Source organism: Limulus polyphemus, unplaced genomic scaffold (assembly GCF_000517525.1).
Source record: "Limulus polyphemus unplaced genomic scaffold, Limulus_polyphemus-2.1.2 Scaffold2840, whole genome shotgun sequence".
In the NCBI taxonomy this organism is placed as follows: domain Eukaryota; kingdom Metazoa; phylum Arthropoda; class Merostomata; order Xiphosura; family Limulidae; genus Limulus; species Limulus polyphemus.
Genome location: NW_013668450.1, coordinates 109,944 through 122,619, shown reverse-complemented (window position 1 = coordinate 122,619; position 12,676 = coordinate 109,944). Strand labels below are relative to the sequence as shown.

General features: G+C 34.8%; 1 protein-coding gene across 1 annotated transcript in view; it reads right to left on the bottom strand.

The window, feature by feature from the left end:
- LOC106468028 (tRNA (uracil-5-)-methyltransferase homolog A-like) overlaps positions 1–12,676 on the bottom strand; it is an 82,572-nt gene that overhangs the window by 21,266 nt on the left and 48,630 nt on the right. The window contains exons 9-10 of the mRNA XM_013928426.2: positions 5,592–5,744; positions 1,176–1,358 (exon numbers count right to left, since the gene is read on the bottom strand). Coding sequence (XP_013783880.1) covers positions 1,176–1,358; positions 5,592–5,744 — 336 coding nt within the window. The remainder of the gene's footprint in view (positions 1–1,175; positions 1,359–5,591; positions 5,745–12,676) is intronic.

Below are 12,676 nucleotides of genomic sequence, written 5' to 3'. Positions count from 1 at the left end.
GATGATGACAAAACCTTGTCGAAACGTTGTACATTTGCTGTTATGTTAAACTTATATTAAAGTTTTCCTTCATTACCCTTTCAAGCCATCTTCAGCCATTATTATATACAGATCTGGTATAGAGGGCACATACTGATGTAGGTGGAGAGTTACAAGATTAAAATTGCTATGGTCAATATAGTGGGGTATAAAAACTGGAGCAAGCGAGGTATAATTCATACCAATAATTAGATGGACAGAGAAACTTTTGTTGGGATAAAAAGCTAAAGTGCGAGAGGAGGGAAGTGTGTTTCGGAATTGTCTAAAGTCATTCTAGAAAAAACAAAAGTATTTTTTATTTATATTTTCAAACTTTTAATTCACTGTACACTGATGATAATTTTACAGTGAGTGTTAGGGAAAGAATATATGAGATAAAGTATAAATTTTTAATGAAAAACTTTTGATATTCATTTAAAAGGCTTTAGAGGTTATGCAAATGAAATATGAAACTAATATCGAAAGAAGTATTTTTATTCTTAGCATGAAAATAACTTTTCACTTACACTGACTCATTAAAGGGTTCACACGTTCACAAAAAATATTTTATTAAAAAATCTGATGATGCCTTTACTGGTAAGATCATGGTTGTGAATAAATGAAGTTTTTGTGAAACATACAACTGTCTTTGTTTGGTTCTTCAAAGATAAAGAATTTAGTGTTTAAAAATATAATAGAACAATAATGGCTAAGGACAAATATAATTGTAATCGTTCTTTGTCAGCTTGTAAAATGTGTACACACTATAAAAAATGTTGTTGTGCCAAATGACTTGTTTGAATAATGTTCCAACCACTGCTGTGCTTGTTGTATCACAGCCGGCCTGATAAACTCTGGATTGAATGAAATTCTATTTCTTGAAAATCCCTAATGGACTAGATAAAGAATGAAAATATAATAGACCTGTCAAGTATAAAAAGAACTTTCATAAAAATATATAAAAACTTTCACTTAATCTTAATACAAAACAAATATAAAATAAAAATAAATGGAAACAGCTATTAATTTTATAAAAGGATTCTAAAACTTTGAAATAGCTGTAACTCCCTAAGAATTTCAAGATATATAAAAAAATACCATATTTTTGTAGAGAACTACAAATATAATATTTTTCATACATGTCAGTCAGATCATACCTTTGCTAGGCTGAGTCCTATAGTTCCAGTGCCACAACAGATATCAAGAATTGTTGTAGTTGGAGTTAAGTTGGCAAACTCAGCTACAGTAGAGTATAAAACCTCAGCTGCTTTGGTGTTCACTTGGAAAAATGCCTCTGGCCCAATTTGAAAGTTAATGTTCAGAATGGATTCTTCAATATACTGTCATAAAAAAATATTATGAGAACCTTAGTTTTGCAATATATTGTCAACATAAAATAACACATTGTCATTATAAGGAACACTGCATAATGTGAGGAAATAGACTGTACTTAACTATTAAACACCCATGTGTGTAAGTTAAACCCACCTGCTGTATGATTTGTTACATTGCATTTCAAAAATAAGCTACTAGATCAAATAGTTTCAGACTTCATAAGAACTTTCAACAGAATATGTAGATTCTGGAAATAAGATATATTTTTTAATATATGATATTTGTATTTACTTGTGGCTTTTAAAATTTCAAAAATATTTCAATTTGATACATTTTTTTAAAAAAAGAAACAATTAAAAATGTTTACTTTGACTGTACAATTTAATTAGTAATTTTTATATATTCTGTAGTATATGAATATACCATGCATTTTTATCTTCTGGTAATATTACAGTGTTTATTTTGAATTTATCATTTGTTCTGTATATTTTATTTCACATAACACTTGGCTGAGAAAGCCATCAAGTTGATTTTGCTCTGTGTTTGTGTTATGTCTGTTACGAATAGCCACCAACATCTAGTGCATCCAGATAGGATGTTCATGGCTTCTACTGAGGATTGACCTCAGTATGAGAGAAACATGAATGACTGAATATCATCACTGTGGTGTGGTATCTGGTCAGTCTGATACCAAATGGGGTAACCTGTATAGGAATCCCATAATTATGGCAGCCAGAGTAATACAGCCCAGCTATGGTCAAAGCTACCTAAGACTAGCTAAGAAAGAATGGAGGTGCTATTGGTGGATAAAATTCACATAAAGGAAATATCTTACCAGCAGGTGACACAAAGGGCAGCGAATAATGAAGTGAATGGACCAAGGACTAGTGATGAGCTTCCTTAACTTGGAAGGTATTTGCCAAAAGAGCCATGGATTGCAGAAAAGCCTGAGGTTGAATAGACCTTAATCATTTGGTCATTCTTATACAATAGCAAAAAAGCTTCCATCAAACAGTGAATACTACTATTACAGCTTCAGAAAACTATACAAGCCCAATCCGAGCATGGCCACATTGCAACAAAAAAGTGGTGTGGCTAGGTTTAGTCTTGATATGCACCTATCAAAATGCAAGGGTGAGAGTTCCCAGTTAATAAAAAAGCAGCCAGAATACTGGTAAACCTCACAGTATATCAGGTGCTCTGAGCAAAACTTCTACTCAGGCCAATAGGCACAAACTTTGTTCTGGTGAATGGAATTACACTAGATGTGAATGAAAAGGTCATGGTCTGACAATGTCTAGGAGGTTCCACTTACAGTTGTTGTGGACCTCAATTCTGACATCAGATTCCTTGGAATGGGTGTAGTGCAGAGCTTATCAGACAATTTTGTCTGTGCAACTGACAAATTAACATTCTATGGTAGAGTTTTCTGACATCAGTCAGATTGACTTCACAAAGAGTGGATTGCATGAGTGTATATGAGAAAGGAAGTCACAGTACCTCCATGTACACAAGTGGTGTCCTGTGGTTTGTTACAGTCAAAGTCTACTACATTGGTGTCAAGTAATGCAGCTATAGAGCCCATGCATGAAATAGGCTATTTCCTTCCAAGAAGACTTGTTCTGTGATTAGGATGATCAGTTATCCAATAGCTGTATGCTGTGATAGTCATTGACATATTAAGCAAAGTAAAAGCAACATATGCTAATGATTATGTTTGCATCCATTATGACACATCCAAACATAAATACATTAACAACAACACATCTGTGATAACTCACTGAGGACTGTGCAGGCAGTTTAGATCCAATGCAGAGGCAGCAACTCAGTGACTTGTTGGAGGAATAAGATGATGTATTTATAACACCAGATGGTTGATTGGTTTGAAAGAGAGTCACTTAACATCACAATGATATATGTGAAGCACATCCATTTAAACCACTATGTAGGCTTCTCTGAAGCACTATGGATATAGCTAGTGCTGAATTACAGGGAATACTAAAGGATTGAATCATACAGCCTTCAGAGAGTTTAGTTATACTCACTAGTGATTGTCAAGAAGAAGGAAGATACAGCCAGGTCTACATTGACCTTAGATGGGTGCTAGACACTGACACCAGTGATAGTAAAATCAAAGCTGTGTTAACACAGTTGCAGGACAGAGTAGAACATATAATCATGTATGCTAGCTATACATTCATGGCTCCTAAATGTAGATACCATACAACAAAGAAAGAATTGCCTTCAGTGGTGACCTTCATAAAACACTTTAAGACTTACTTAAATGGTAGATAGTGTGATAAATAAAAACACTATAGGGGTATGATTTAATCATACATTATCATGCAGGTCTACAATAACAAACACAGATGAAAGTTTTTGCCAAATGATGAGACCTTGTCTTGAATGTCTTGATCCTGTGCACCATGTGAGAGTTGAAACCAATTCTGTCATAGCGACAACAAGCCATACAATAGGATATTCCATTAGTGGATGGATGCAATAATTAACAATTCAGGATCTCTTATCAAATCAATTGTAGGATCCAGATCTAGTGTAGGTACTCCTTGCTGTGCAGCATGGTAAGGCAACACCAGCTCATCTTGAAGAATGTAACATGTAACTTGTACAGGTAGTTACCTGTAACACTAGTGGCATGGAATTCCTGGTAGGTGAGAAAACCCTGGACAAGTAGGAGGAGAGTTGGTGAGTAGTCAACACCCACAAATGCAATAATATGGGAAAATATCCCAAATTAACCTTTGTAAAAAAAATAGCACCATCCATAGGCCCCGTAAGTATGACATGGGTAGGCACCTGTGATCAAACAATGCAGCTCTACTCAGGATCCTAGTAATAGAGAAGCCATCTTGGAAGTGAAAAAAACTAGGGATAAAAAATTTCAATGTATAAAAAAACATATGGGAAATAGTGTACTTCCAAACTTGCCAAGAGGTGGGGGCAAGTGGTCTTGGGAAAAGTTCACTGAAGTATTAGGGTCAAACCCTATTTCAACATACATGACACTAATTTTGGGAGTGTAAATATGGAAAAAAAATTTATGAAGATATGAAAAACATAATTATTTTTAGCCCAAGAGGGTCAAGGTATAACTGCCCCCCTCATGAATGCATTGCATTAGAAAAGTTGGTTAGCATGAACCCCAATATGTGGAGAAGAAAGGAAAACAAGGTATACTGGGGAGAGGGCCTAACTGAGGAGGTTTACCAATAAAAGGTAACATACCTGTGTCCTCATATCCAATAAAGCTAATGACAGCCTGGGGGCATCCACAGGTGGGAAAATGAGGTAGCATGGCGCCAAGGAAGGAGATGGAGAAAATATTATCCAAATTGTCTTAATCTTGCACAGATTTACCAGACAAAGAAGTATCAGGTCAGGGCTTGGAAGAAACAGTCGGTTGCATGATGGATCCCAACTCCCATTGAAAAACTGTGACCTTCACAGCTGAAAGTATAAAGCCTGTAGCCTGAGACACAGCAAGTGAAAATGTTGTAATACTTGTCACTACTGAAATAGTGGTAGTGAAGTTCAAAACTAATAAACTACAGTATGATTATCACTGTATAAAATGAAATGAAAAACAACTAAGTTGTTTAATAAACTGGGCAAAAAAACACCAACTAAGTTGATTACTAGACAGTAAAAACTTAGTGAAAATTAACATATCATTACTGTACCAAATCAAGAAGTGAAGACTGGGTTCTACAGCATATAGAGAACCAGCTGTGACAAGAGAGTGTGTCGTGCTCCTCTTGGTGAAGGGTTGTTACATGTTTATTTGCATGCTACAATGCAGCTTGAACCACATAGAAATGTGCAGTAGGTGGGGGTTTCAAGACTAGTGATGAGTGAAAAATTTGTGCCAACAGAGGGCAGCATTGATGAAGAAAAGCATTTATGTGAGAGGTGGAATGATGTCATATTGTATTGAAACTGTTTCTGGTACCATCAATCATAATGCTCACTCATATGTTGCCCTTTCTTTACTTTGCTCATCAACTCTCTCTTCAGCATATCTGTGATTGTCCCAGTGATTTCAGTACACCTTACAAAATTAGTTTGTGTGTACAAAATATCTCAATTGTTTCCTGTCAATTATTTTTCATTTCTATTAAAAAAAAACATTCTTACAATACACAAAATACGGTTTGAGATGCACTTACACAGTATTTAAAGCATAGTTCAAAGATCAAGACATTTAAATCCAAACTTACAGTCTTTCCCCAAAGATGCTCTGGTGGTGGTTCAGATCCACTACCCTGTTTCTTGGAATACAAAAGGAAATATAGAGATGTCACTCCACAAGACTGACCTGGGCCTGACACAAAGTATGATTTTAGCTGCTGTTTTTCATGGTTTAGTTGTTCCTAAAAGTAATATATAAAATAATTTTTGAGTAAATTCACATACCAATCTTTTCATAAACCTGAAAAATATAGTGGGTCAAACCACTTCTAAATTCAGGTAAGTCAACTATAATATTAAAACTGAATCCTTAGTGAATAGTTTGAAACCAATATAAGAATATTAGCCAAAAAAACTAATTCATCTGTAAATAAACGAATGACGAACAGTCACCTACATCCTTAGTTACCTGTGTTAGATTGGAAAACTTTAGCCCCGAAATGCAATTGAATGAGCCAAGTATCACTGACCACAGGGGTGGCTGCTATAGTTCTCCACAGCAGAGATTAAAACCTCTTTCAATTTAACTCCAGTGTCAGTGTATAGGTGAACAAAGAGAACTCTGTTACTTCAGAGAACTTAATATTTTAGGAAACTAGTGAAATTTCTGATAACTTATTCTTTCCGAATCCTTTAACATGATTTACGAATAAATTATAAAAATATTTTTACACAGTTTCCGGCTACATACTTATCATTATCATAATTTTAAATAATGGATTCTTAAAGGTTTAGACATCATACTATTTACATCTAACTTCATTAAAAAGGTATTTAGAAAAATGTCTAAAATAAGAATTTCTCAAATTATTTCATTATTGTTTGCACTTTATAATTAGTTGATATATTTTCAAACTGACACAATATTGCAACTGAAACAAAAAGGTTACAAAGATCTTGCCCCGGCACAATCATGGAAGGTTTCGTTCATAAACAGTAAAAGAAATAAAAACATAATGTAATATATACATGTTCACTACCTATCATAAGAAAAAGTGTCCATGAGATTAAGGCTGGGTGATTTAATTGATCACCTATGATCAGGGATTGCATCAGCTAGTGTAATAAAAACTAATCAATTAATTGAAATAATGATTAATTGATTGACATAAAAATAATAAACTAATTGAAATTTGTATTGATTACTACTACTTTTGAATATTCCAACAAGCTACATAACTGAAATATTACCATTATGTTAATTTATTATTATGCTCAAAGCTCATAATGGGCTGCCCGTGCTTTGCTCACTGCAAGTGTCAAAACCTGATTTTAACAACTTTTTTTTTTAATCCAAGTTTTTTCAGCTGTGGACCAGTATGACCTGGTAATTCAGGGAGAATGGGATGATGGTGCCTCATGATTAAGTTCGATTTCCATTGCCACAAATTTTGAACTACTGACTAGAGGAAAGGCAACTTGCTAGTAGCACTCACTGCCAACTCTTGGGGGTTATTTCTTTTTGCCTATATGGGGAGATCCATAATACAATTTGAGAAACACTGTACTAATCGATTAATACAGTGTAATCAATTAACTCTTTCAGCACCAACCTCGTAAACCATTTTTTGGTTGTTATAGTTTTCATGCTATAACTTTTAAATTAGTAAGCGTATGTTAACAAAATTTGACAGATTATCAGTAAACATTACAATGCTTTCATATGCAAAATAAACATTTTTTATGAAGTCTTAAGGTATGTTAAGCAATTTTTTCTCATGTCTTTTTTTTTTCTTTTCGCATGTTTTTGCATTTCTTGTGACTGTAGTGCCATCTAATGTAGATTTGGGTGATTAGTGATATTTGTTAATCAATTAATTGAAATATAAAATAAAGGTAAAGATAAAAGAGGTGGACAGAATGATTGATATAAACAAGTAAAATCCATTCATAAGAGCAGCATAGCTACTGTTAACATTTTGGCGAATTGCCTTATAAGTTTTAACCATGACCAAAAATATTTTGAATGTAAGTAGTGACTTTCTATACTAAATACATTTAACAAAAAGAGTATAAAACTAAAAATGTAATGCTCTAATACCTAAGAACTTCTGATCAAAAAGTAGCTAACTATATTATATCATAAAAGTAACTATACATAAGTGAAACAGATCTCATATAATAAATCAACCAAAACTACTTATAATTATTGCTATCAAAAATTAGTTTGTAGTTCAAATTTTAATATTATGTAAGTTTGATTTTTTAATTCTAAAAGGAAATATTTAAATAAATGTCAATCTTCACTTTCGGTATCATATGACATTTTTTAAATTCAAACTGCCCATTTCTACATTTTCAGCTGCCCCTGTATGGCCTTGTAACTTTCTGTGGAATTTCTCACTTACACTACACATATCCCCAAGCTAAACTATCAGTTTGTAATAAAGAGAGCAATAAATAAATGTTGCATGCCACACCCCCACAAAACATCCTGCTTTCCAAAATCATCAGAAATTCTCTCAGACATCTATTATTATATTATTTGTAAGCAATAAAAAGTGATCAATAATATCACAAGCTAAACTTGAGCACAGTCATGTAATTCAACATAAACGTCCTGATAACTGGATTTGTTGTTCACAAAGCTATTCAGCATAATAACTAGCTATTGCTATAGTCTTAGAGGGTTAAGTTCAACTGTAAATAAAAAAACATCTATAAGCTTAAGCTGTAAAAATAAACAGTGTAATTATCTGTTACAATGTTTAGATTTATTTTGCAATTTTTGTGGTGGTTACGAAGTCAGTCAAATTGACTGAGTTGGTATAGCATTTATAGGGTAAAGAAGAAACAAATAAAATATATAGTTATAGAAAAAACAATTCTGATATTCATTTAAGAGGTTCTAGAGGTTATGCAAATGAAATTTGATACCTATAAGTTGAAAAAAGTACTTTTAAAGTTAACAAGAGTAGGCTAACTATATAAATACACAAACAAATCTTAATAAAATTACTTAATGAAGAAATTGATTTTTTGTGTACAAAATACTTGAAATGTTTATTACATGCCGAATTTCATGAAGATATAACTTACAACATTAAAATTCACAGTATGTTGGTTACACGGTGATCACAAAGTAAGTCATTTTGATTAACTTTGCATCAAAGGGGTTCAGCCAAAAATGCTAAACAAGCTTCATAATTGTAAATATATGCATATATATATATTTAAAATTATTATATTCATTACAACCAATAATATCATATAGATACTCAAAGACATATTTTAAGTGTTGAGATTTATTTAAAATTTTCAAAACTATATTAAATAAAAAAATTAATAATATTAAAGAAACTAAACTACATAAAAAAAATGAAAAAGGAAGCATGTCTTTACTTACAAATCATATGAAAGCTCTTGACAATTGCTGGTATGATCCACACAGCAAAGTAACATATGAAACTTGTAGAAGCTTCATATATTTGCAACTGTGGACATTCAGCAACAAATACAGACTGGAGCAACAATAACAAAAGACTGAATAAAAAAAGACAAAGGCCTACTTTAAATCATTCTATTTCACTGTCCAACAATAGGTCATTTGGCATCAAGAACAATGCTAAGATTAATAAGACAACACCACTGTACCTTGGAAGTGGATAGTAAAGTCCAACGTCAAAAGCATAGGGCAAACTTAGTGAATAAGCTTATATTATTAACTAACAAAAAATATTAAAAATGATATGAAACACCTCAAACAAATTATTAGATATTAATGCTGACAACGGAAACCCACAAGTGATATACATACCAGAGTAATAAACAAGAAGTAAGAGCAACTAGATGGTGAATTTATTAATAGTACAAAACATCATTACAGAAAAAAAAGTAAATATATTGTACAATGTACTGGTATTTTCTTACTGGGAGGAGTGTGTGTGTGTGTGTGTGTGTTTTGTTATAGCAAAGCCACATTGGGCTATTTGCTGTATCTACCAAGAGGAATTGAATTGAATTGAACCCCTGATTATAGCGTTGCAAATCCAAAGACTTACCACTGTCTCACTGAGGGACCTTACTGAGAGGAAGTCACCACTCACAAAGAAAACAGTCCATAAGATCTCCTTCAAAGGCAAGTGACATAAAAAAGGCAAATACGGTTATGATATGCTGAATCTGTTGGATGGTGACACTAAAGAATGTTTGGTCAGTCACATAAAGAAGACTATGTGATTCAGATGAGCTGGTAAACACAACCAGTTAAAGTTGAAGGGGACAAGTCTTGAGAGGAAAAGGTTTAGTATGGTAAAAACAGGTGATGGCAGTTTCCATGAAAAGGGACAGTCTAAGCAGAATAGCAACAGACAGCCTGTACAGGACACAAAAGACAATCAAAATCAGAATGATTGTACAATGAGATAGGGGGTAGAGATATGGGAAAAAACATCCTATCACCTTCCCGGGTAGCCCAGGTCTTCGAAAGAAAGGAGTGGTGCAGTAATAATATCAACTGTCACTACAATAGAGAGTACAGGAAGCATCAATGGTATAAATGTCCAACTGACAACAACTACAAGCATGGAGCAGAAGGACAAAGGCCCAAGGGGGAAGACATGTAACAGCCCAAAGAACCAAATAAGGTGTGTACTGAACAAAACTATCCTTAAAGAGCTCTGTGAGAACAGGCAAAAGTGAGAGATTATTGCCTGGTAAGAGGTGGAAAGTTGCCAACAATGATGTTCAGTAACCTGTAATAGTCAAGACAAACAGGCCTTTCTTGAAAATAAGGATTAAAGATTTGGAAGAGTAGGATGACCTACTGGAGAGAGATGGAGAGATCAGTGGTGGTACACAGTCCATTTCCATTGGTAGAAGGCCAAAAAGAACGAGAAAGAAAATGGGTTACACTGGACGAAGATCCTATATGACTCCTAAAGAACCTGATAAATCTGAGGTGTGACACCCTAAAATGGCAGTTGACTGAAGTAATGATTGTGGAGCTGTCCAAGTGAATCATCACAACATGACTGGGCAATTGCAACTAAAGAAGAGGACAAGTCCAATAAGCTGCAGTCTTCCCAACAAAGTTAATATGCAGAAAATATGCTCTACTGCATACTATACCCTGGAGAGATTGGTGGTGTTGAGAACTGTCTCGACCTGCAAGAAGGTCATCAGTGGCAAGATGCAAGTTGGGCCAAGGGAGAAACTGGTATACACTAGCATGTGTTGAAACAACTTAGTAACCACAACAGAGAAATGTAGAGAGGAAAGTAAAGGTTCAAGGACAGATAAGATATTGCCCACTGAAGGGAATACATTTGTGCATTACTAAGAGGAATCTGGCCTCCTAGGGAAGCAAGAGTCCCCAAATGTGAGAGAGAAATGCCTTGGATACCAAAATCTCCATGTCATGAATATGCAAGGGAGAAGGTTGAGCTCACCCTCCACGAGATTTGAGGAATACCCTCATGTGGACCATAAACTGAGTGGGAATCAAAACAAACTTGGAAAGCAAAACCAGACAGTCAAGTTGAGAGGCCTCCAAAAGACAAGTGGTGATAGCAATTGCTAATTGCTGTTGCCAGTAGAAGCCAAACACACATAATAATGGAAATAAAGGAAGGCATTTGAAATGTCTACTTTAGTTAAACATAGCCTGAGAGAGAAGGTCCAATGCAGACTGAGAAAATCATCTAACCAGAACTGAGGAGCAACGAAAAAGCGATTAAGAAGCAACAAGTCAATGACAGTGCACCAAACCCTCAACTGCATGTAGAAACCAAAAGGCAGGAATAAAAGCCCTGTTCTATAGCTCCCATCAACAATAAAGAAGACACCTGAAGATACAGAGAATCGGTGGGAAGAAGATAAAAAAGAGGACAATGGGAAAGAAGGAAGAAGACAGGAGGGTAAAGTAGGATAGGTAGGCACCGAAGGGATGAGAGACCAGGATTGATTCCAGAGAAGAGTCACTGAGGATAGACACAATGGCTAACCATACAGGATAGGGGGCCAATAAACGGAAGTGAGAAAATGTAGAACAGAAGAGCGGTAAGCCAGACATGACTCTTGTGGATGAGTGTCAGACAGAGGTCCAGTGAGTCAGAAATCAAAGAAACAACAGAAAATTGTAGGCAAGTTAGCCTAAGCCTGGGATTCCAAGGAGTTGGGAAAAAACCAGGCCTGTAAACAAATGGGAAAGACGAAGATCCTGGATATAAGAGGAAAGGATGCAGACACCTGACAGACAAAATCCCAAAACAAAGAAAACATATTAAAAAAAAAGACAGGAGACAAATGATGAATGGAAACTATAGGTGTCCCAACCAAAACTATTGGGGTCATAAAGAGGAGCCTTCACGAGGAGATGATGGGCAAAGATAAAGGAGTAGGGTAAAGATAGCAAAAAACAAATAGATAGCTGGAGAGAAACACAAAGAATGAGAAAGAGGAGAACCCCAAGCTGAAAGAAAGGACACAAGAGTTAGGGGATCGAGAAATATAAAAAGGCCATAGCAAAGGAGTCACTAAGATGAACAGGACAATAAAAATGTGGGACAACATACAACTGTGACATAAAGAGCACACAAAGTAAGACAACCAGAAAGACATTATTTTATTCAGGTAAAAAAGATAGAATATCAAATACTTGATTCACGAGCTCATCAACCAAAAAAAAAGAGAGAAAGTAGCTTTCCTCAACAGGGAGTGAAGAGTCAGAAACAAAAGCCAGAGTTGCGATAGCTGGCCAAAATTGTCCATAGGCAAAGCAGGCTCCACAGAAGGCAAAGAAACAAAATGATTAAAAACCTGAACTGGAGAAGAAATAAGTAGAATAGAACCAACCATCTGATACATGAAAGTAGGAACATCATCAGTGAATTTGTTGGTACACCATGGTTCATCATAACTCAATAAAATTATCCATGACACTGAAAATACCTCACCACAGAGTAAAACCTGAGATCTGTAAAATGCAAGAGTGTGCTCTACTAAGTAAGCTAGAGGGATAACAATTAAATGTCAGGTCTGTAAACAGATAAAGTTCCTACGGTGCAACAAGAACAAAAGCAAAGTAGCACAGATAAACATCGATTTTTGTGTGTCACGTGGGATGTTGAATGCAGCACTGATTCAAATTAGATGTTTGTGAAGTCAAAATACT